This window comes from Eretmochelys imbricata, chromosome 17, assembly GCF_965152235.1.
Source record: "Eretmochelys imbricata isolate rEreImb1 chromosome 17, rEreImb1.hap1, whole genome shotgun sequence".
In the NCBI taxonomy this organism is placed as follows: domain Eukaryota; kingdom Metazoa; phylum Chordata; order Testudines; family Cheloniidae; genus Eretmochelys; species Eretmochelys imbricata.
The window spans coordinates 9736162-9760578 of NC_135588.1; the positions used below are offsets into that span (position 1 = coordinate 9736162).

Below are 24417 nucleotides of genomic sequence, written 5' to 3' on the forward strand. Positions count from 1 at the left end.
GCATCCCATCACAGGCCATTGGGCATATCTACCGCTAATAAGTCGAAGATCAATTAATTGCCAAAATTAGGCTATCCCATCATATCATCCCCTCCATAAATTTATCAAGCTTAGTCTTGAAGCCAGATATGTCTTTTGCCCCCACTGCTTCCCTTGGAAGGCTGTTCCTCTGATGGTTCAAAACCTTTGTCTAATTTCAAGTCTAAACTTCCTGATCGCCAGTTTATATCCATTTGTTCTTGTGTCCGCATTGGTACTGAGCTTAAATAATTCCTCTCCCTCTGTGATATTTATCCCTCTGATATATTTATGGAGAGCAATCATATCTCCCCTCAGCCTTCTCTTGGTTAGGCTAAACAAGCCAGGCTCCTTGAGTCTCCTTTCATAAGACAGGTTTTGTCTTTGGTATGTACAACATGTTGCACTGCCATCTAGGGACAGAAGAAAGCAAATGCACCTAAACACAGTCCAATACAACTTTGTATTTAAGACCATTGGCTTTTCTCATGTGCTTCCTCCATAGGAGGCTTATCTGATGGCTATAGAAGGAGGCCTGCTTTTTAAGACACTTAGGAGGTTGTTTTGTAAGGAAACACTTACAGCATGTTAAAAAAAAAATTGCAAAGGCTTTTGTAAATTGTGCTGTGCTGTGCAATACATTGTTAGTGTCCAGTGCCTCACACAGTAGCCCAATACACACCCAGGTACACACACACCTGCCCCACCCAACTGAACAGAGTGTGTTCTCCCCAAAACTAGAGATTAGGACTAAAGGATTAACACCCACATCATCTCTCTCGTGGCTTGATCCAGCGAGGCAGCTGACCATGTACTTACATTTAAGCATGCGAATAGTCCCATAAGTGCTATGCTGAATTGTAGCTTAACTATACTTACTTCCACTAGAATTTAAGCAGTTCATTGCTGAACATGGATCAATAAGCTTAAAGTTAATAAAATACTTACATGCTTTGCTGAATCAGGGCCTGTGTGTCCAATCCAACCTGCACTGAAATCCATCAGTCTACCAAGAGTTTGCTATGACCTACAGTGAGTGTGTGTCAGTCAGTTCCATCTTAAATCATATACATTTATACACAGTCACATGTTAAATTCTCTAAGGCAAGAGCCTGGTCATCTTATCTGTCTGTAACTCGGCGTGTATGCCAGTGATTTTTCAATGCCATATGCTGTGCTTATTATCAAGACATTATTTAATCAGTATTACACTCCAAAACAAAACTTCCCGCTGTAACACACTGCAAATATAGAAAGGCAAGGCTTATACAAATGCATGTTGTTCTTCAAATGGTTTTTATTTTTTCCCCTCAGGTATTAAATAAAACTGTGTCAGTGTAACAATTCTGACCATGCAAAGTCAAGTTTCTGTTTATTGTCAAACTTAAAGGGAATCTGTAGAAACATTAAGGATAACTAAAAGCAACAATCAAAAAATGACATTCACATAATCTAGCAGGGCATGACAAACCCACAAGGCAGAGAAGTTTCATCCTTCCTTTGTTTTGCTGTGTCTGCATAGCAGAAGCAGGTTCTGTCTCCTTTCATTGAGTGGGTGGGTGAAGAGAATCTTAGATGCCACAGGCCAATTATTTTGCCATCAGTTACATGTAACCCTCTTCCCATTCATGGGTGTAACTCAGGGCATAGAACCTAGCTCAATACATGCTGCCAAGAGTAAGTATATTAGAACTAGTAAAGGGCTAGCCTTTGAATTTCCTTGGTGTAGTCGGTAGATTGCTCTATTTCTTTAGTCTGGAGCAAATGCCGGTATCCAATTTATTTGCCTCTTGCAGGCCATTGATTTGTAACAGTAGTGCTGGATTGCCATCATTAATAAAAAAATAAAGGAAAATAGCGGTATGTTTGGGTCCAGTTATTGATAAACACCAGCTTAAAACCCCCAACCCTACGAAACGCTGATGCATTTTAGATCTTGATCTAATCTTAGGCTCTCATCTTGCAGTAATATCCACTAGCGGGCTAGGGGCTTCAGCAGCCAGCTCCCGTCTCCGTCATAGGATGAACCAAAACATGGGATCTGAAATCGCTCTCTGCTTCCCACCTCCATTCGCTCCACCCCCCCAAACAAAAAAATAGTGGAGAAGCGCTTTAGCCAAGGAGTTTTATAGTAATAAAAAAAAAATCTCAAAGAGCTTCAGAAAGAGTCAGTAAGCCTCACGACACCCCAGTGAAGTAGGTATTATGACAAACCATTTTACACCAGGAGAAACTGCAGACACAGTTTACAACATGGCACTCTTACAAACAACTGGGCTTATTTGCCTGGACTCTGTCTGAGGATCTGTATTGATGAGCATCTTCTCTTCATCCCCTTCTTTCTACCTCTGTCTCGTATACTGCAAAAACACGAAACCACACGTGATATAGGGACATATTAAAGGTGACCATTCACACAAGGAAGGAGTCTTTTTGGTAAAACCCTACCAAGCGCTAACATTCAGGACCCCGTTTCTGATCCACCGAAGGCTGCTGAATTCCTTTTAACCTTCACAGAGTAAAACCCCAGGACTTCCCCTCTGAGAGATGTAGAATATTGGGCATGAGTTTGTTTCTGGATGGCCCTTGGGGATGAGTCGCCTCTTGCTCACGGTGGAGAATGTGGAATAATTCAGCTGAAGCCAGTGGAGTCAGACCAGTCTCTGGGGTGAGATCAGAATTAGGGCCTTCACCAGGCACTCAGAATAGGATTTGCAACTGGGCTAAAAGTGCCAGAGATCTGGATGCTGCTAAAATTTTATAAAATCTGTGACTAATTAATAGCTCCTCCTGGTGTTAACTCTCTTCTGGATTTCAGAGTGATTTTTATTTTTATTTTCCCCCTCCCCTCTTCCTCCACAGTGATTTTTAATTAAATAACAGATTTTTTTAAGGCAGATGACTTTTTGACTCATTTTGTTAGGTTTGTTTGCTTACCAGTCAAACTTAACTTCAGTGATACAGAAGTGAGACTCATGGCTCAACAGATCAGAAGAGATCCCTGCACTTAGGAATCGAGTTATCTTTCAAGCCACATTATTTTGCGCTGGCTGCATGGAGACATGCCACATCTGCAGCCTTGCCTGCGCTGACCAGCTGGAGGAAAATCTCCTAATGCTGATGCAGTGGCAGTATCGAGGGTAAGAGCGCTAGGGTTCTCACCCTGATCTTAGCAGCACAGGGAAGACTCGTGAGATGAGCATTCTGGGAGCCTGGTTACAAGTGGATGGAATGTTAGCAGGGAGAGAGTTAATTCATCTCAATGTTGAGCAGTGGGATAAACTGCGGCTTTCTTGTCTATATTAGATATTTACATAGCTGCAGATTCACTAGTTGCTGAAATCTGAACTAATCCCCAATGTAAACAAGGCCTCAGACGGGGCAGAAGTGTGCTCTCCTGAGTGAGAGTTTACTTGCAAACCCCCTGTGATTCATTAGTTTATAGTTTGGGGATTTTCTGTCAACGAAGAGCTGTTTTTTAAAAAGAATCCCTGAAACCAGGTCTAGTTATTACACAAATCCTCTCACCCATAGATCTCAAAGCCCATTGCAGAGGAAGACAAGTCTCATTTGTTTTCCAACATCCCAGCTCTTGAACTGAATTAACTAAGAACAGGATTCGGACAACCTGAGGGGGAGGAATATAGCTGCACTTACTTTATTCATGACCCAGTCAGCATCTTCAATGGCTCTCTTAATAATCTGCTGGATTCTCTCAGGACTGTCTTCATCCGCATGAACTCTGAAACTCTACGGGGTTTGAGCAGAATGTGAAAATGATTAACTCCAGTTAATGTAACAGCTGATCAGATCCTGCTAAAATAAGGATTTAAAATCCTGAAATAAATACTTGATCAAAAACGTATACAATCTGAAGACCTAGAATGCCAATTCTAGCAAATAGGCAGATCTTTGTTCAGAAGGGGTTACAGCAGTGGCATTCAACCTATTTTTCCGTTGTGGGCCACATCCAATTCTATCTGTATGGCCCTGAGGATGTCACGTGGGCAGCAACTGTGTGCTGACTGGGCCTCAGGTTGAGAACCACTGGGTTACGGTGAACATACTTTCATATTCGCTATTCTAAACCTTCTGCAGCAGGGGGTCTTATAGAAGTTTGTGCTAACAAGGTAAGGACCAGGGCTATTCACCTGGTTGTGTTGCACCAGCTGGAGCACATGTTCCATATGCTCACACTAGCCTTGCTGACTTACGTTAAGGGCTTGCACGTTCGGGCATAGATCCCAGAAGTGGTGCATTCTGGGATGCTTGGAAAGGCCACCCAGGACATTCATGAACAGGATTATCTGACAGAGTTGACTGCACTTGCAGGGGGCTGGACTCAATAACCCAGAAGGTCTCTGCCAGTCCTATGTCCCTATGTATTGTGGAACAGCAATGGGAGAACGAACTGAACCGCTTCAGCTAGTTTGTGTCCACTAAAGCAGTTCAGACTGAAATAGTGTATAGCTCTGCAAAAATTGTATGTTCCCTTGTAAACCATATAAAGTATTTTATGTTGGATGCAAGGTGTGCTACAATCATTTTAAGAGGAACAGTACCTTTTTGGCCAGCAGAAACAAGGCTTGAGTGAACTGCCAAAATGAGGCATCAGCGATGGAAAAGAGATTCTAAAAGTTTAACATGCTCTTAGTAAAAAAGTAAAGAAACTTGTTTTTTAATTTTTAAGGATCTTTTTAACCTGATTAGTTTTCTCTACTTTAATAATCCAAATAAATGGGAAAACAAGCTTTCCCAGCGCCAAAGAGAGCATCTCTCTACCTGTCTGATTGCATGTCTGTAATGCTGTTGGATATTTTCTGTAGGAAGCCGCTTACAACATCGAAGCAGGTAGCGATATAACTGCAAAGGCTTCTGGACTAATTCAGCCCCCGGTAACGGAGCCATTGTCATGTTAAGATTTCAGCTGCTAAAACAAACAAAACAAGGGTATTTCACAAAACTGGGAAATGCACACTGCAGAATTAAATCTCAAGGCTAATTTTACAAGGAGAGCTTCAGTCTTGGTAAGCTTAAAACCAGGAGTAATCTGAGTGGTTTGCAGGAACATACAGGTTTAGTATCATGATTTATTTTTAATTATGCTTTGAATTTTCATCCCGGAATCTGCAAGTTCTTATATAATCTCCCCATGGGATTAGGAGGAAATGAGGCATGGAATGGCTAAGGAACGGCTAAGGAACATGCTCAAACTATTGAGAAATTGCTTATTTGAGGGCAGCTAGGGTTAGGTGTCATGAATCAAATGTAGAAATATAGAAGTGTGTGTGAGAAAGGGGTCCGTGGGTGGCTGGGTGTACATAACCCCCTTCCCCCTCACAGTATACAATTTTTTCCCCTCCCCCCTGCCCCTTTGTAAATCACTTGTGTTAGGGACTGATCTTGACTGGAGGGGGGGGGGACTTCTCACATGTGTATGTCTTTGAAGGAATGGGGCCTTCAAACAGCTCTTTGGGGCAGGGGCATTGTCTTTGAGATGTTTGTAGGGCACTTAGCACTCAGAAACGGGCCTCCATTCTGTTACTGTAAATGATCCTCATGCAGTGTGCCAGTCTGGAAGAAGAGGTCCTAGCCCTTGCACCTGTAGTCTGATCCCCATGAGCTGACCTATGCCCATGCTGCCCCTCTCCCCCATGCCTCTAGTGAGAGTCCATATGGAGTCTCACTAGGCAACCCACATGGCTGATATTGCAGGATCAGGGCCTTAAGTGGTTGCTATTAAGATTATGTGAGTAGGGCTTGATTTCCTAGTGCTCGAATCGTTTCAAGAGCTCTAGGTGAAAACTGGTTTGCAAGCTTGAAGTTCCACCTTTTAAGCAATCTGCATAAACACACCAGGACTCGTGCACAAACAGTAATAGCTTTGAGACTCATCACGAACATAGCAGTAACAGGGAAAAGAACATCTACCAAACGTTCCCCACCAGTACACTTGGATGGACTTTCTGTTACAATATACAAGCTGAATAAAGTGCTAATCGGATCTTTTAAATGACTAGTCATTTAACAGATGGTTGCCATCTGCGGAAACCTAAATTAACATTTTGGAGAAAGTACAGTTTTTACATAATTACTCATTAGAGTCAAGAAATACATGAGTAACTAAATAACCAAGTAGGTGTGGGATATAATTTTAGCATCAATTAAGGTATTTAGCCTTCATAATATCTTTGTGTGGGTTTTCTAAACACTTCACGTCCTTGGGCCAAATTCATCCTGGAGTGTAACACCATTAACTTTCTGCAGGGGCTGGCTACTGAGCGATTTCATGACAGCTCCAGTCCTGGCAGCTCTTGCATTTCACAGCCTCCTCTTCTGGGAAAATCATGCTCTTCGGCTAACCAGACCCCAATCGCCTGATAACAGCTAAGCGATGGGTGACACTAGTGTCTGGGTGTGAGAGGAATGGACGCAGGAGAGTCTAGTTTCAGTTTCAAAGTCCTCAACCAACTCCTGTCAGTGAACCTACACGCTGCATCTCAGCAAATGCACAGCAATAACTATTGCAGTCTTTTGGCTAGAGTATCAAAACAGGCCCTGAAGGGTCTTATGGTGGTGTCCACTATTTTTCCACCCCATACCCAGCCCCTCAAATTCCCTTCGCTTTAGCATGACGATTTTGGGAAAATCCTAAAGGGCAGGGGTCTGTGCATGCTCAGCTCAGGGCAGGAGCGGGCTCCGAAGTGTAGACAATATCTAGGACATAGTCCCCACGAATAAGGGCATGAGCACCCTGATGACTTGGCCAAATTCCCGCTGGGGTAATTTCCTTCCCCGCCTCTAAGCACCCCCTGTCCTGTCACCTGGAGATAGGGCTAATCTTCACTTCTTAGATTCAGTGGGTTTGGGGGTATTCACAATAGCTGCTGAGCTTCAAGCTGGAGGTGGCTGCCGGTGAGTGATGGGGAAAGCTGAGGGGGGGCGCTGATTGGGGATGAAAGGGGCATGAACGTGCCCTGCAGACGTGCCAGCCGGACGCACCCCTCTGTGCATTTAAAGCCCCCCCCCAGCTGGTGCTGCCGTGAATGCGCCCTGGCTCTCGCCGCCTGCAGCAGGCAGCCACAGAGGGGGAAGGCTTAGGGTAAAGCCCCCCCGCTGCTGGGGGCGGGGAGGGGGGTGCTAGCACGGAGAGCCCGGCACCTCTCCAAGCGCTCCCCCTCCCTGCAGCTGGGGCGCAAGAGCGCGGCCCCGCAGCTGCGCCCCGGGGGCTCCGCATCCAGCCGGCAGGCGCGGGGGAGCCAGATCGCCCGGCTTGTATCCGCCGCCCGCAGGGACAGGGCCGGGCCCGCAGCGCCGCTCGGGTCGCCCCAAGGCCGGAGCCGGAGAGCCGCGCCCGGGAGGGCAGGCGGCCGCGGCTCGGCGCTTCCTTCCGGCGGCTGCAAGGCTCGGCTAGAGCCAGGAGCCAGCCTCAACCCCAGCGCACTGCACCCCAGTATCCTCCCCAGCGCACTGCACCCCGGTAACCCCGCTGCCCCCCCTTCCCCGTGCACTGCTCCCCAGCGCACTGCACCCCAGTATCCTCCCCAGCGCACTGCACCCCAGTAACCCCGCTGCCCCCCCTTCCCCGTGCACTGCTCCCCAGCGCACTGCACCCCAGTAACCCCGCTGCCCCCCCTTCCCCGTGCACTGCTCCCCAGTATCCCCGCAGCTCCCCTCCCCAGCGCACTGCACCCCAGTAACCCCTGCTGCCCCCTCGCCCTGCACCCCGGTATCCTCCCCCCGTACACTGCACCCCCGCCTCCCCAGTGTACTGTACCCTATTATCCTCCCCAGGGCACTGCACCCCAGTAACCCCGCTGCCCCCCTTCCCCGCGCACTGCTCCCCAGTATCCCCGCAGCTCCCCTCCCCAGTGCACTGCACCCCACTATCCCCAATCCCATTGTCTCCTAGCCCCTTCTCCCCCTGCCTTGCACCCCAGTATCCTTACATCCCATTGTCCCCCAGCCCCCTTTCCCCAGTGCACCGCACCCCTCTACCCCCGCGGCCCCCTCCTCCCCAGCGCGCTGCAGGTACCTCACTGGCCGCTGGCTCGGAAGCTGCCCGCACCCAAGGGCAAGGGCGGCCACGCGCCGCTGCGTGGGAATCCCGTTTGGCGGGGCCCAGGACGGCGAGCAGCGCCCCCCGCCGGCCGCACTGCAGATCACACCAGCCCCACACGAAATGCACAGCACCCACCCTTGGTTTTTCTGGACCCTGCAGAGGGTGACACCTGTGCTGAGGGCCCTCCTTTGGGTTTGCTGCCTCCTGTCCCGTCCCAAGGCGAGGAAGCATAGCCTGGTATCTGAGGCATCGCCACGCCAGTGATCACAGGCTGCTGTATAGATGGCTACTCCCTGGAGTGACGTTTGTGGGTGCTGTCCCCCAAATAAGCTTTTTGCTGGATACAGCGACAGATTGGACAATATTTCCTTGCCACAGAGATAGTCGCCTTTGATCAGCACCCCTGAAATGCTACCTCCCTTATACAGGCACCCAAAGCGTAGAGACCACAGCCCATCACGAATTTCTCTGTATGTAAGAATCTCACTAGGCACCCATCCTCTGCTCCGGACACCCCAGGCTTATGTGAAAAAGCAGACAGCACAAATAACCATGCCAGACAGCACCGTACAAATGATGGCTCAGCCCACGTTGAGAGAGAACTAAATACCCACAGACACATAGAATGGGAGAAATAAAATAAAGCTACCGCATGCAGAGGACCAGATTGCGATCGCTTTCATCACACTGAATAGCACCTTACACCAGGGTATTACTCATTGCTCGGGTATTGGAATCTGGCCCGTAGAAACCCCTCAAGCTCTTGGAAGCCTGGGCGAAGAGGTGGGCTTTGCAACATGCCTAGAAGGCTAACAGAGCTGGGCGCGGGTGGATTGACAGTATGTCTACACTGCAATCAGAGGTGTGACTCCACCATGGGTAGGCAGCCCCAAGCTAGCTTTGCTCTAGATAGCTCGAATAATAATAGCAGTGAAACCATGGCAGCCTAGGCTAGCTGCGCAAATACGTACCCAGGGTGCGGGAGGGGTGGGCAGGGGAGGGCGTTGTACCATCTACACTGCCACAGCTTCACTGCTATTGTTATTTGAACTAACTAGCTCAAAGCTAGCTTGAGGATGTCCACATGGGCTGCAGTCACACCTCCTGCAAGCTCATGGAAACGGCTCTGGCAGTATCTCCATGGGTACCTCTGCTGATCTCGTCTGCCATCTGGCATGCGGAGAGAGCCGGTCTCTGGGTAACCTGGTACCAAGCTATTTAGGGCCTTAGGGTTAAGGTCAATACCTTAAATTCCCCCTAGAAATTCATTGGCAGCCAGAGCAGTTCTCAGCACCCCAGTGTCATGCGAGCTCAGCATCAAACATCACTAACAATGAGCAGCCGCATTTTGCACTGGGTTCCGTTTCTGAGGGGCTTTACTGTGCAGCCCCATGTAGAGACAATCCATCACAAAGGTGTAGATAAGTGTAGGCAGGCGCCGGCTGGGGAGAGATGGCCACACTTGAGATCAGGTGAAAGTGAGGTCGGGACGGTTTAGTTCAGCAGTGTGTCCTATTGTCAGAATGTTGAGATCCTTGAATGTGATCTCTTGAACATTTTCTTTCCTAACCTGTCTCTCATGTTCCATCGAGCAGACTTCCCCATTCTCTTAAACTTCAAGTATTGACAGGAATTATAGGTGGATAATTAGCTTCAGGGGCTGGCTTTTGTGCGAGAGCTACATTTTGATTCATTTCATCAAATTGCAGTCCCATAACACATGTCAAAAAGAATAAATATGACAGTAATGTAAGTACCAATCTCATCAGACCAATCCAGACTGGTAATGCAGAAAAGGAATGTCGAATTTAATTGGAAAAAGAGCTACTGCAACTGGCATTGTCTCTAAGTGAAATAATGTTTATTTTATTGAATAGCCCTCTCTGCTGGACTGTATAGAGCTAAAATGTCGCTCTGAATTGATTAAATGCAAGCTTTGTATCCAGAGAGAAACATTAGTCTCTATCTAAAACAAACCCCATAACAAATGATTCTGTCAATACTTTATAATGACTGGAGTTTCCAGCTTAGTTGTGATAACTGGTTCTTTAATAACAGTTTTTACGTAGCACTTTTAAGATGCTAAAGCACTTTAGAAAGGAGGTCAGTATCATCCTCCCCATTTTATAGGTGGGGAAACTGGGCCATTAAATGACTTTCCTAATGCCAGCCAGTGGGCCAGCTCTGGGAGTATAACTCAGATCTTCTGGGTCCCAGGCCAGTGCTTTATCCATTGCCTCCTTAGAGAGTCCTTCACTTCTTACAGGTTTCAGAGGGGTAGCTGTGTTAGTCTGTATCAGCAAAAACAATGAGGAGTCTTTGTGGTACCTGAGGCTATTTATGATTATGGGGCAGGTTCTCCAGAGGGGCATTGCTCTGCAATGGAAGTCAAGGTCCAATGAGTCCATGGAAGGAATTCTGGACTCACTTTCAGTTCGGATTAATGGGAAGACACCAACTGATTTTAGTGGGCTTTGGATCAGATTCCTTGGAAAGTGCTGAAATATTTCTGAAGCATATGTATGGAAAACAGGTCTGATGGAGTCAAAGGCTCTGTTACCAAAGTTAAATATTGGGTTTGGTGTAGAAGCCAATGGAACCCTCAAGCACAGAGTGAGGACCGAGCAGTCGGAAGGATTACATTAGATGCCTCTCATTCGTTCTCTGGGTGCCAGGACAGGATGGTTCCAACAGCATATCCTCCAGTCCTCTGTCCAACCTGGTTTTCAATATGCCAAGTCATAGGGATTCCACCACGGCCTTTGGGGTCTAAGAGCTCACTGTCAGGACATAATTCCGGAGACTCGCTTACCTTCATTTTTCCTTTTGCTGAATTATATTTCATCTTCAGACACCTCCTCGTCAAGCTATTCATTTCTTCTTTTGAAAGGAAACACCTTTTCTTTTGGACAAATCGGGGATGAGCACTGAAGTACCCCACAACCCTCCTACATTGTGCAAAGGGGTAGAAACTGTCCCAGCCGGAGAGGCACGAAATACAGGGGCAGCCGAAAGGTTCAGATGGGGGAAGGTCACACAGAACCCTGCAGCTCCTTGCAAATTGCAGTGCCATCTTCCCTCATGGTCTATGCTATTGGAACGCAGGGGCGTAGTTATGCAGGGTGCCCCAGGGATGTCTTCAACGGGTCTGTGAACTGCACAGAGACACGTACACCACAAACTGGACTCAGCGGTCTGAGGAGTCCCACAGTGAGCGATGGCTACTCCCACAAGTCCTGAACCCTAACATCAACATCCGATTGCATGCTGGAGTACCCCCGTACTCTGGTTGTCAGTGGAGGGGGGCTGGATTCCTTCTATTCTCCCTCCAACCTTTGTACCCCATGCAAAGTCCATTGTCTCAGGCTTTGGATGGGGGGAGATTAGAATTTCAACCAATAGCGCTCCGGAGGGAGACAAAGTTGAGCAAATGCATTACTGACAACTAACTACATAAAAGAGACAAGGCATTCTGTTGATCACGTTCTTCAGGAAAACTTTCAGAGCTGCAGCCTGGTCCTGTTGATTCAAATGGGAATTTTGCCACTGACTTCAATTGTGCCATGATGTACCTCATGGGTATTTTTTTTTTAATGCTCTAGGAAATGTCAGTCAAGCCTGTATGTAATTTTCTCCTCCAATACTTCTATTATTTAAAAAAAAAGGGGGCCAAGAAACTGTACCTTTCAAGGATAAGTTCCTGAGTCCATTTCTTTTTTTGCCAAAATTAGGCTCTTATCCTTCAGTGGATTATCAAAGCAGGATTGAGGAGAGTCACTCTTGAGCCAAGTCTATTCTGTGCTGTGCAATTTATGTCCCCACTTTCAGTGCAATCTTGTGGCGATCAATATTTCTAACATGTTGAGAGCGTTTTTCGATTGGCTTGCGTAGTGTACTAGAAGAGAAAGGGGCACCCTCGAGATACCAAGCATATCACTCTTAAACAGTCCTCACCTGCATTATTAAGAATATTTTAGATTACCGATGCCAGAAGATCAATCTAAGTGCTACCATATGATGTATGGATGCCTTCGGCCTTTTGCTCAGGCTGCAATTAAGGAAAGTATCCCTGCTTAGAAAAGCACTTAAACATAAAGCATGTGCTTAACTTTAAGCAGGTGCTTAACTGCTTTCCTGCATTGGGGTCATCTCTTCGAAAATAAAACTAGACTAGTCAGTATCATTTTCTGGTTCTCCTGCACTAGCATAGTTCTGCTGCCTTTGGGTTTGCAACATGCAGGGACATACCTAACCGAGGAAACTGTTTTCCCCTAGAATAAAAGAAAAGAAAAGAAATTATCTTCATTTTAGGCCTTGTAAAACCCTCCTTTCCCTTTCCACAACACTCCTCCCCTACATTTTGGACCTTTGACAGTGAGTATCTCTTTAAGAGCTTTTGTGCACTCGCACAAATTAGGATCTTGTTTGGGCCAAGTCCAGACCTAGTGTATATGGTTGCTACTCCCTAGCCTGAATCTGATTAGCATAACAACATTGGTGCAGAGCCCAACAATAAACCATTAGTCTGCTAAATTTATTATATGGGCCATTCTGAATTGATGGAGACCATGGTTTCTATTTCTGTAGGTTATTTTTTTTTCACCAGTGGAACACCCAGTCACATGGCTGTTTTGATCGGCTTGGTATTTTGAAAGAAATTTAGAAATCTGTTCTCTGGTATCCTCCATTGTTTGCTCTGAGATCATTGTGTTCTTGAAACACAGTGTCCTAATACCTTTAGCATTCATAAAATATTCATTCAGACCTCACACTGCTTTCTTTTAGCCTTGAAAAGGTCGCCCCTTGGAGTCCCTAAATCCCTCCTAGCTGCAAAAACACACATAATCCTTGCCATTCACAAAATGCTCTGCTAATTGGAAAATGCATTGCAAATGTATGAGGCCAGGAATATGTCAGTTTAAAATAAAACCCACACAGATAATGGACAATGACATGAAAATTATTATAAAATGAGAACAGAACAAGTAGAAATCTTCTGTGCCATGGCATATAGTTTCCTCTCCATTTGCCATAGAGTTCAGCTTTTCTCTAGTTTAGCATTTCAAAAAGCATTTTGCAGCATAACAAGGTAAAACCCCTAGCACAGAAGCATCAATAAATGGTTGAATTCTCTTCCTAAGTATCTCTATTCTGCATCTTTACTTAAGTTGTCAACTTTTTGCAGGAGGGAAAAAATCTTTGTTATATATGCCTACAGTGCATAACCCAAGGGGGCGAGGGGCTACTGCAATGCATACCTTCAGTAAATTAATCTAGGTGTAAACAGATGCTAATTGTAGAGGATGGACTAGATCGGGGTGGCCAACCTGAGCCTGAGAAGGAGCCAGAATTTACCAATGTACGTTGCCAAAGAGCCACAGCAATATGTCAGCAGCCCCCCGTCAGCTCCCCTCCGGCTCCCAGCACCTCCCGCCCACTGGCAGCCCCGCCAGTCAGCACCTCCCGCTCCCTCCCTGCACCTCCCGATCATCGTGCCAGGTGCTGTGCACACATCTCAGAAATGTCCCCGGCCCAAAAAGTTTATGAGACGAGGTGGAGGAGACAAACAGGCAGGAATGGAACGGACAGGGAGAGATAATAATAAACTTGTGCTTATGTAGACTAACCATGCACACAACACAGCTCACCACCTGTCTAACAACAGCCACAGGCAAGTTTTACACCAGATATTTTTTTAAGGAGCTGCAGAAACAGCGTGTCGTGACTCTGGTGACTGATACTATAGAAACCCCCAAGGCTGGCGTTTCTCCCATTTTGTAAGAAAAAATCTGTTCCAAGCTTCCAAAGGGAAAGGATGCCTCTCTGAATGGAGTGATTTTAACCAGGTTATTGTCTCATGGGCTGACGATACAAACTTAACATTAATTCACCGATATATAATTTATTTAATTAAGCATTGTAAACCTTGGAAGAACACACTTCAGGGGCTCCATCCTGCCTTTATTTACACTTGCTATTATCTCAGCCAGCAGCGGCGGGAGGGGAAGGTGAGGCAGAACTACATGACAATCAGATTATGCCAAGTTGTTCTCTACCTTCCTAAACATTGGGTGCCTTTCTGCGATACAAAAGCAATGTATAAAAGCAGGAGGGAGAGAAGCCAGGGGGCTGAACAAATAGAGGCTGAGAAAATAGGAAAGTATGTGAGCACATTTACCCATACTGGGCCAAATGCTCTGATTCTGAAGTCAAAGCAACCGAACACACACGTCCTGAGTTAGGGCCCCATCCGCTGCTCATTGCAGTCAAAGGGAGTTTTTCCACTGACTTGGGTGCCCAGTGGCGCAAGTCCTCGGTATCTAAACTCAACCCCTTCTTGGCAGTTTGTCTTTATTAACAGACTTCAAAGTGATAATGCAATATGGACTTCTCTCCAAAGCTCAACCGCTCCTAGAGCTTCCCTCCAGGACTTCCTCTCTCAAACTGGCTCCTTCCTCTGGCCCAAGACACCCGTTCACCTGCTTCAAAGCCTGGGTGGAGCTAACTGAGCCCACCTGCCAGCATGACTCAGAGGAAGTATGGCCTTGAGAGAAGGGGTGAAGTGGGGGCAGGGTCTGGGGCAGAGCCAGGGGTCGATTACCCCTCTGCACAATGGAAAGTCAGCTCCTGTGTATGAAACACTGGTCCTCTCCTAGAGTTATCTTCTTCCTGGATCTGATCCACACTTGCAAGATGTAGAGGGATCAGTACAGGTCTCCTACAGGTCAGTGATATGACAGCATAACTTGTTAATCACTGGCTCCAACTACTACATCTTCCTTGAGTTGTCTGAAATAGGCAGTAGTTTACTGTAGTGTCGGCACTGTGTGCTACCTGGGGTGTTCTTGCTTTTGAATATTTTAGATGTGTTGAGTCAGATAAAGTAAGAAAGTTGAGGTAAGGGGTTTTTTTTCCGCCAAGTTTCCCTCCTGGGAATTATTCACAGCCAAAGTATGATTTCCATTAGGGTTCACAGCTGATTAGAAAACCATTCTTCCATCATGAAGGTAATAAGTGGCTCTCTACTGTTACAGTCTTTTGTTTGAAGGAGACGTTTCAAATTCCATGCTCTGATATTTGCTTAATAAAAGCCATCCATCGTCACTGAGGAGGGATTTGAAAAATTGACCCAGAAATAACATAGATTTCTCAACCCAATAGAATTTACATAAGGAAAAAAGATGTTACAAAAAACCAGAGATGTGGAGCAAGAGCTGATCTTTCAAAGCGGCTTCCACCTGACCTCTCCATTTGCATGCCCAGATTTTGAGCATACAAATTTTAGTAGACATAGGTGCAAACTGCAAAGATCAGATCGAAACTCTCCCAATGTTTTGATCTGGGCCTGTCTTTTTGTCTCTGAGGACCATTTTCTGTATCTGAAGTAAATCCCACATCCATGCCATGTGCACTTGTATTGTATATTCTCAAATACAAAAAAAGATCTCCAGCCAAAGCAGATCTCAGAATTGTATGTGCAGCCAGCAGTGGTGTGTGCATATCAGATCTATCAACCTGTCTTGCTTATGAAATATTAAGGTGTTAGAACCCATAAACGTGTGCACACGAAGTTACACTTACAAAGACATGGCCATGTGTTTCTGGGACATGTAAACATACAGATTGAGTTTGGAAACTGGATCCCAAATATCTTCACTGGACCTAATTTAGCTGCTTAAGAACTTCACTTGTGTTGAAAACTGACCAGGTCCTTTGTTTTTCAATGGGCAGTGAATAATAATGATCGAGTCTAACCAACCAAATACTGTGTATTTTGACATGCAAAAGATGATGTCTGGAAAATTGTATTAAAATTGTGATCTATCACTTTAAATGCTTAGCGGTTTCCTGGTCCTACCTACAAGCTAGAGGGCTCTGCAGGGAAGCATGCAAGCAGCACAACGGCAGAAGGATAGTTTACAGTAAAGTTGGATGAATTGGCCTCACTGTTTTAGGGAGTAGCCTGTTTTGTCTCTTTCTGGTTTTGGTTCTTGTGGTCTTAAAGTCCTAGATTTTAAGAAATAACATAGGATTACATTGCAGCCTTCCAGGAAGAATATCTTCCATGGGGTTTGGTTTTGTTTTGTTTTTCTGACTTTTCCGGGTGTAAGCTGTGAATGTAACGCAAAAGGCTTGGGCAAATTCTCCCAAATGGTGTTTCTTTAAATGATTCACATTCTTAATTTTATTTTGTTTGGATACATCATTCCATTTTATATGAAACAGGCATGAATGTCAATGTTGATTCATTTCATATGTATTGAGAGCTTTGGGCCTTTACATTCTGGATCAAAATCTGGACTTTCATCTGACAACTGGAGGACAAAAAGTACAATAACCTGAAAACGCTGCCTTTTTGTTTTTCAGTCTTAAGATTTTTTTATTATACAGAATTATGCAGGGGAAGCATATGCACGTCTCTAAAGTTTGTCTATTCCCTTTCTGTCTGACACCGTAAGCTTCTCTGTCTTACAGATGTCCCGCTCAATTCATTTTCCATTGTCTTCTCTGTTTGACGAGAATTTTGCTGCAGTTACGAAGGCCAGGCAAGAAAAATCTTCTGCAAAGCTTGGCGGAAGTATGTCATGTCACATCCCAATGATTGTCAGGATGTTTTCTTCTGCCAGCGGATTAAAGCATGACTAGGCAGGACATTTTTCTAATCTAAAGCCTACCATCCACTGGAGTCCCGTACAATTACTGGAGATAATGGCCTAGTAATCAGAGGTGCTGAGCAGCTCCAGTTCCTATTGACTTTAAATCTAGCTCTCTTGGGTACTTATCTGGCCCTCATTACCATACTAGATCTGAGCACCTCACAATCTTTCAAGTATTTATCCTCGCAACACTGTGTGAGGTAGGGCAGTGCTGTTAACCCCATTGTACAGGTGGTGAACAGAGACGCACAGAGATGAAGTGCTCAGTGAGGATGCAGGTGCTCATCACCTCTGAAAATCAGACCATAGAGCAGAGGTGGGCAAACAATTGCCCGCGTGCCACATCCGGCCTGCGGGACTGTCCTGCCCGGCCCCAGAGCTCCCGGCCAGAGAGGCTAGCCCCTGGCCCCTCCCCCACTGTTCCCCTTCCCCCGCATCCACGCGGGCAGCACTCTGGGTGGCGAGGCTGCGCTCATGCAGGGCGGCAGGGCTGTACTCTGGCCGGGCGGCTACCAGACATGCTTCTCTGAGCAGCATGGTAAAGGGGCTGGGGCCGGAGGGGGTTGGATATGGGGCGGAGGGTCCCGGGGGGGCAGTCAGGGGACAGGGAGCAGGGGGCAGTTGGATGGGGCAGAGGTTTGGGGGGGGGGGGGTTGGATAGGGTGTGGGAGTTCTGGGGGGCCTGTCAGGGGTCGGGGTAGTCAGGAGACAGGGAGCAGGGGGGGTTGGATGGGGGTGGGGTCCTGGGGGGTGGCTAGGGGTGGGGGGTCCCGGGAGGAGGCGGTCAGGGGACAAGGAGCAAGGGGGGTTGGATGGTCGGGGGTTCTGAGGGGGGAAGTCAGGGGGCAGGAAATGGGAGGGGACGGGGCCAGGCTGTTTGGGGAGGCACAGCCTTCCCTACCCGGCCCTCCATACAGTTTTGGAACCCCAATGTGGCCCTGGGGCCAAAACGTTTGCCCACCCCTGCCATAGAGGTACTAGAAGGAACGACACATGGTATTTTAATATTCGTTTCCCTGGTATTTTAGCGCTATATAATTTAGTCGAAATGACTATTTGTAATGGATATTGTCAGCTTAAGTCCGTGAAATGGGGCTGTCGTTTTAGAACGCTAAGAGGTAGATGGTGACTTGGCCACAGGGGAATCTGAACCCGTCTCAAGCCCCTGCATGGGACACTCAGACCTTGGGGTTGGATTCACCTACTTAATCCTGCAGAGGGGTACGCTGGGAATGGGTGGAGCCTTAGCTCTTCACCACGATACCTGGCGGGGGGCAGTGCCTCCTGGGGGTAATGCTGGGATGGTGTACTTCACGTACCATTACTATACAATTAAAGGTGAACTAGGCAGTGAAAGAATAATGTCTTTACTCTGCAATAACTCTGTCTCCAGTTAGTGCAGCTTCTTAAAATACTAAAGAAATCAAATGATTGGGGGGGAGGGCGGGGAGGAATGAATGTAGCTTTGAAAACAATACATGCATTAGTGCTTCCTTACTGAACACAGATGAACCCCTGGTTAATTTCCTCTTCTATCGAACGCCTCACTTGCTCTTTACAGGGAAGCGTTTACCTTTGCCTGGTGGGTGGGTGTGTAAATGCAAACAATAAAGATGGGCCCAACGCATAAGATTTCCCCACCTCTTGTTTTGATCTGGATTCATCTGCTACCTCTCAGGCTCCTCTTTGTTTAAAATGATGATAAAAAAATCTGTACCTGTGATATGCTGAAATTCCCTCATCACGTCTGCTGGGGGGAGAGTTGCTGCGAGGTTGGGCCCTAAAGTTTATCGGTTAAAACCAATCTTGCCCGTTGAAGATGGTGGAGTGGGCAGTCTCATTCACATAAGAGATTGTGATTTATTACTCTACACACAGTGCAAGGTTACAAATAGGAGCAGAGGCTAAGTGTCATCTATGCAACTTTAACTAGTCCCACGCAGCTCTCCCACTCAGCTATCTGCCAGGATAAAAAAAATCTATATAAGGTCTGTTTGCTCCTGTAGTCTTTATGCAATCTGTGGAGGGGAATTTAGTCTGAGTGAGAATGCATGCCATGTGCTCTTTTTGGGCAATTTCCTCAGCTGGTGAGCATCTGTGTAGCTCCATTGACCTCGCCTGTGCACACCCCTTGAGAATCTGGCCCTGTATCTTTCATATTCCCACAAAATGCAATAAAACCTCGCAGTCCAAGGCCGATCTCATAATGCGCTATGGGACTAGGGCCAATTTGTTGAGTTGTTTCTAGGCTTTGATGTGTAAACTCATCAGCTGTCATTGTGTTCTAATTAAACCAAAGTGCTGCAATAGATTTCCTGTCACAAAAGCAAAGATCCCTCATGTGTTGGGAATGCATAGGGCAGCCTCAGCAGAAAGACACTCAGCCACGGGAGAGAGCAGGATACTAGAATGGCATAAATAGATGAATATGGAATGAGGCAAGCGGTCAACAGAGATAAAATGCTGTTGCAGAGATCCGGGGAGAGGGGGTGACGGGTAGATAAAGGATGTCCTTCTAGTTCTCAGCCTTTCACATACCAGGACCCCATATTGCAAGGGGAAAATGTCTCAAGTCCCCTCTGCCATCCAGCCATAACGAAAGGCAGGGATTTTGCAACGTCCCTGGGCTGGCTTGAAACTCCATTTTTCAGAGCACCTCATTTCCAGGGCTTTGTAACATCATCAGGAGCTTGTGTGCAGCACTGTAACTTTGGGGCTCTTTTTACATCTACTAACTGCCTCTGGCAGCTGTTGTGCACCATCATAACAGATCAGTTAATCAGCAATAACAGATGTTGGCCTACACGTTGTCACGCCGTAACCTGGTAACACGTACCACACATGACACAAAACTTGTGCATCCGAGAGAATTCAGACATTTTTAATTGTCTTCAGACCTTTGTCTCCCCTACAGAGGCAGCGATGTCTCATAGTTACCACAGGGGATTGGAGTCAGACCTCTGGGTTCTGTTCCTGACTCGGGGGCCAAATTCTCCTGTACTTAATTATTTTCGTTGGCATCAATGGGAGATTTGCTTGATCAAGGGCCACTGAATTTGCTACACAGGTGCTATGATTGAGAAAACCACTTCATCTTTCTGTGCACAGGTTTTCCACTTGTAAAATGAGGTTAACACTTCTTACTATTGCACGGGGGAATTGTGACGCTTAATGTCTGCGAAGTGCTGTAAGTTCCTGCCATGAAATATGCAACCAAAGGGCACAGGCTATAGAGGGGTGCTGCAACGGGTCACACCTAATCCAGCGCTGGACCCTACCGCTGCCTCAGTTTCCCCTTCTTGGGATTCTCAAAAACTGCACTCAGACTCTTTGTAACTCAAATAATACCCCTTCTTGGGATCTGGATTATCAAAACAATACCATCGTTCAAATGTCAACTTAAATCAAACCAGATCTTTCCCCTTACTCCATAGTTTCTTTAGCCGTTGGTGGGCTTGACAGCTCTTCCCCAAAACACAGCCTGTGCTGTCTGCTATCGTCATCTTAAGGCTCTGCCCGTCTCTGCAGGTAGCTCCAGCCAGGGCTTTTGCCATGATCCCAGGAGGGTCTGCCTTGTAGCGCTATGTCATTTGGGGCTTCCCCCACGCTGTCATTATCACTAGAAATTTCAGGCTCAGTGTAGCTCTGCAGCTTTTTTGCACAAAGCGACCAAATCAGAGCTGGAGATCTGCCCATGTTCCCAGTGGCCCAAACCAGCGTAAATCCCCCCGCATTTGAATGTAACACAACACGCCTTGTTGAGCTGTCAGCAGCAAAAACCCCTATGTCTAAAACCATGCACCTCTACTGCCTGAACTGAGAGACCCAGCTTTATTAGTCCAAAGCCAGTAGCAGACTCCTAAACCTCTATCAGGTTTCAGAGTAACAGCCGTGTTAGTCTGTATTTGCAAAAAGAAAAGGAGTACTTAACCTCTATGTGAGCTAACCACTAGAGGGGGACAAAGAGCCATATTCAACAAGTGTGAGTTAACCCTCCACCTCACCCCAACTTCCAACACTTACATTTTTCCTATGTTAAAAGAGGAGTCCAACAATCTGGAAGCTCTCACCCTATAAAACCAGAGGAAACCTCAGAGAACTGAATTATTTCCCATGGAGAGCAACTGCAGTCTGCAGACATTAATCAAACTGAAATTATTTATGATTACTCTTATGAACCATGACAGTACAAGGAAGCCAAACAGTTATCGGCTCCACCAGGCATAGACTGAGTGGCATCAAGTATAATTCCTCACCCTTGCTGATGTGTCAAAGGCTGTGTGTTAGTCATGAAAGCAAACCCCACTAATCATTATTCTTTGCTTTCTAAACAGGCAGGGTCAGCTGTTGATTAATCTGACTGTGGAACAATAACATGTGTCCATGATAACCCTAGAGCAGAATTCTGCCATATCATGCATTACCAACATGGTCAGTGCTGAGAACCATCTCAGAAATGCCTATGGTGGAATAGAGGTGCTCCTTTGAATCGGTAGGGTCTCCCTGCTACCAGCAGCCCCACTATTTTCAGGGATAAAGCAGAGAAGTTGGAGATTTTGGCCCAAAGATTTTACCATTGAACCATCCAAATCACCTCTGGCTCCCAGGATGGGGACAGGTTGGACATGTTCTAGTGGTCCCATGAAGTAGAAGCTAGTATTATTATTGCTCCTGAGTGCCACTCCGGGCTGGTCCTGGACCAAATAATGCCCCAGGTGAGGAGTATCTTCGGCGACCCCTCCCACCACACTCCATTTGTTAAACTTTTGAATACCTTATTTTTTATTACATTTGTAGCCATTTCATGACTTTGATGCATGATTTGCATGCTTCTGCCTCTGTTTCTTGCTCTGTTCATGTGTGGAACCCATGTCCCAATAAATCCCTTCCTCCACGCACCGTTGCACCCCCTTTCTATGGAATTTTTTTAAAATACTGTACATAGAGGCTCATGGGCAGGGCCAGCCCTAGACCAAATGGCACCCACCGAAGCCTGGCACCGCAGGGTCACTTGCCCCTAAATCCAGCCCTAGTGGCAGTAAGTGGCCTGGCCAAGGTGAAACAAATTGTTAAAATACTTTCATTTTTCAGAATAAAAAGCCTTGCCCTCATGCCTGCCTTTAATTTAACCCTGGAAGGACAACAATACCAAAAGAGCACAGAGGAAAAAGAAGATGGGAAGGGAAAGTACGGTGGGGAGGAAAGCTGGCTTTTGCTACCCATGGGGATGATGTTGGGGCTGGAGAAGGCAGATTTACAGGGCTCTGGTCTCCAGAGGCCTGACTCAAAACCCGTTGAAGCCAAAGACTTGCTTTGGATCAGGATGGGCTTTGGATCAGGGCCCTGTCCACAGCACGAAGGGGAAAGAGGTGACGGATTGCTTGTCCTGATATCCTTCCCCAGCCGCTTCCTCTCACCAGTGACAAGAGCCTTACGCCACTCGCCCTCTCCCAGAACTTTCCTCCCAGCTGCTGCAATGGCAGCATACTTTGCCTCACCTATTCTTCTGCATTCCCTCGAGTGAAAAGCCTCCTGCCCCTCCCACAGGCTGCCAGAGGCAAGTAGCCTGAAATCCTCTCTCATTGTGCCATAACTCCCCAACGAAAGTGGCTCCAGCCCTCTCCTCCCTCCTCCGTGTTCTCTGTAATCTGCCAGAGGCCACGCAAAACCTCCGGTGATTTCAGTACTAATTTAGTTACAATTCTGTATCGAGTCAAAACCTTCTGGACGTCTCCCATCCCTTTTAATATGATTCCTCAACGTGCCTAAATAAGTAGCCCCATAAATGTCTTAGGGCTAAATTCTTCATTCAGTTACCCCATTACGTCAATGGAGTTGCATTGGTGTAACTGAGAATTTCCCCCTACATTTGCAATATAAGGACAATGAAGCATTGTAAAAATTTGAGTTGCTGCTTTTTGTTCTTAAAAAAAAAAAAAAATCCCCTCTAAAAATCCCACAAATGTTGCCATTTTTATCAGCTCAGATTATTTTTTTCTTTTGCTAAAAACCCCTCGGAAAATTTGGCTGCAATCCTCGTTCTCATAATGCGAATCTGCTTCTGATCACTTAAGTATCACGCCCAGCACAACAAATGAACTTTCTAAACAAAGAACTGTTGAGTCAGAAATAAAATAATCCACTAATTGTGCTTTTCTGGAATGGATGACTGTATAATGTCCTAATCAGAAAGCTGAAATCACATTTGCATTTAGATAAAGGCTTGTTTAAAAAGAGAGGCGTATAAAAGGAGACACTGAGACTATTGTGGTATTTCTCTGCATAGCATAATCATTTATGTTACTGATAAGATCTTCAGGTAGTGAAGCCCGGGCTGACCAAAGCCAATTAATCTTGCACTCTGCATTAGCAAGCTTGTCAATTGACCCCAGTGGGTCACCGAACCAATGATGCTGATATAACACCATGCCACTGCTCTCAAATGCATCTTGCTGCTCCTCAGATTTATTTCTCTCTGCTGCTGTGACTGTTTTTCAAGCCAATCCCTATCGTTTGACAGTTAGATTCTCACTCCCTCTAGGCTAACTGGAGTCAAACAGCCTGAGAATCTGCGCTCCACGGACTGGAAGGGCTGGTAAAAAGGGTCAGCGAGTGCTTTATAATCCCTCACTGATTCCAGATATCAACTTTTTTTCTCTCTCCACACTCTGCAAATAGCAATGGATCCTCATTACTGCTACGTGTCCCAATATCGGTTCTTCAGGGTTCTGTCTAAAGTACTTATGTGGCCCCTTGTTGCTGTAGTATCTGGGCGCCTCATAACCTTTACTGTATGTATCCTCACAACTCCCCAGGGAGGTAGAAAAGTGCTAATGCCCCCATTTTATAGATGAGGGACTGAAGCACAGCCTAAATAACTTGCCCAGGGTCAAACAAGAATCAAACCTGGGTCTCCCACCACCCGGGCTAGGACTCTAGTCTTTGGCTCATCCTTTCGGACTCCCTTCTCAATGGTGCTCTGAGCTCCCTTTCCGTATCCTAACAATGAGGGTCTCTGTTGGGGTGCACTGCACTGCCACTGCCCACTTCACAAGTAAGTGTGAGCACACACAATAGAGCCTGGGGTTTAAGCAGACCATGCTCCATTAAAGAGTACAGAAAAGACAGCTGGATGGGAGATGCTGGGGTCAGATACAGCCAACGTCTTCAGGGCTAATCCAATGGAGTTGGGAGAGAACTGGATTGTGAGTTGGTTCTCACCCTAAGTTCCGTGCCAGGGGAGATCGAGCCATTCGGTGCGTTTGTGGGGTGCTGGCTGTGAGTTGTCGAGGCTTCCAGCGTATCTCAAAGAGTAGAACACGATCTTGCTAATGCTTCAGGCAGGCTTTGGGGGTCTTTGTCTCGTAAACTAGAACAGTTGGACAAAATGGTTGGGGATTTTCATTCCAGAGCCTTATCTTTCAATATTTTACTTACATTTTCTGCTTTTTAATCCAGTGATTTATCTATTCATCCTGTGGGGCTCGACTAGTGTTTTGCTGCAACATACTGTGAATTTGTTTTGCCTGTGTCCACAGCCCCTTTGTGTAGCTTTCCATGATGATTCTGATACCCTCATTTATTGGCAGGAGCACTTGCAGAAACAGAAATTTTTTAGCAGACCTTAGAGCATATTCTCAGAAAAGCAAATGTTGAACTCATAATCACAAGAATGGCACC

General features: G+C 46.4%; 1 protein-coding gene across 3 annotated transcripts in view; it reads right to left on the bottom strand.

Moving 5' to 3' along the window:
- Nucleotides 1-1191: 1191 nt before the first annotated feature.
- The window catches only part of LYRM9 (LYR motif containing 9), an 80689-nt gene continuing 57463 nt past the window's right edge, over nt 1192-24417 (bottom strand). For 2 of the 3 annotated variants that reach the window (XM_077836822.1, XM_077836823.1), the window contains exons 2-4: nt 4801-4948; nt 3676-3768; nt 1192-2378 (exon numbers count right to left, since the gene is read on the bottom strand). In XM_077836822.1, the coding sequence (XP_077692948.1) occupies nt 2361-2378; nt 3676-3768; nt 4801-4932 (243 nt within the window). In that variant the 5' untranslated portion in view covers nt 4933-4948 and the 3' untranslated portion in view covers nt 1192-2360. Of the gene's footprint in view, nt 2379-3675; nt 3769-4800; nt 4949-8053; nt 8136-24417 lie in introns of those variants that run through there. The other variant, XM_077836821.1, reaches the window with a different exon arrangement.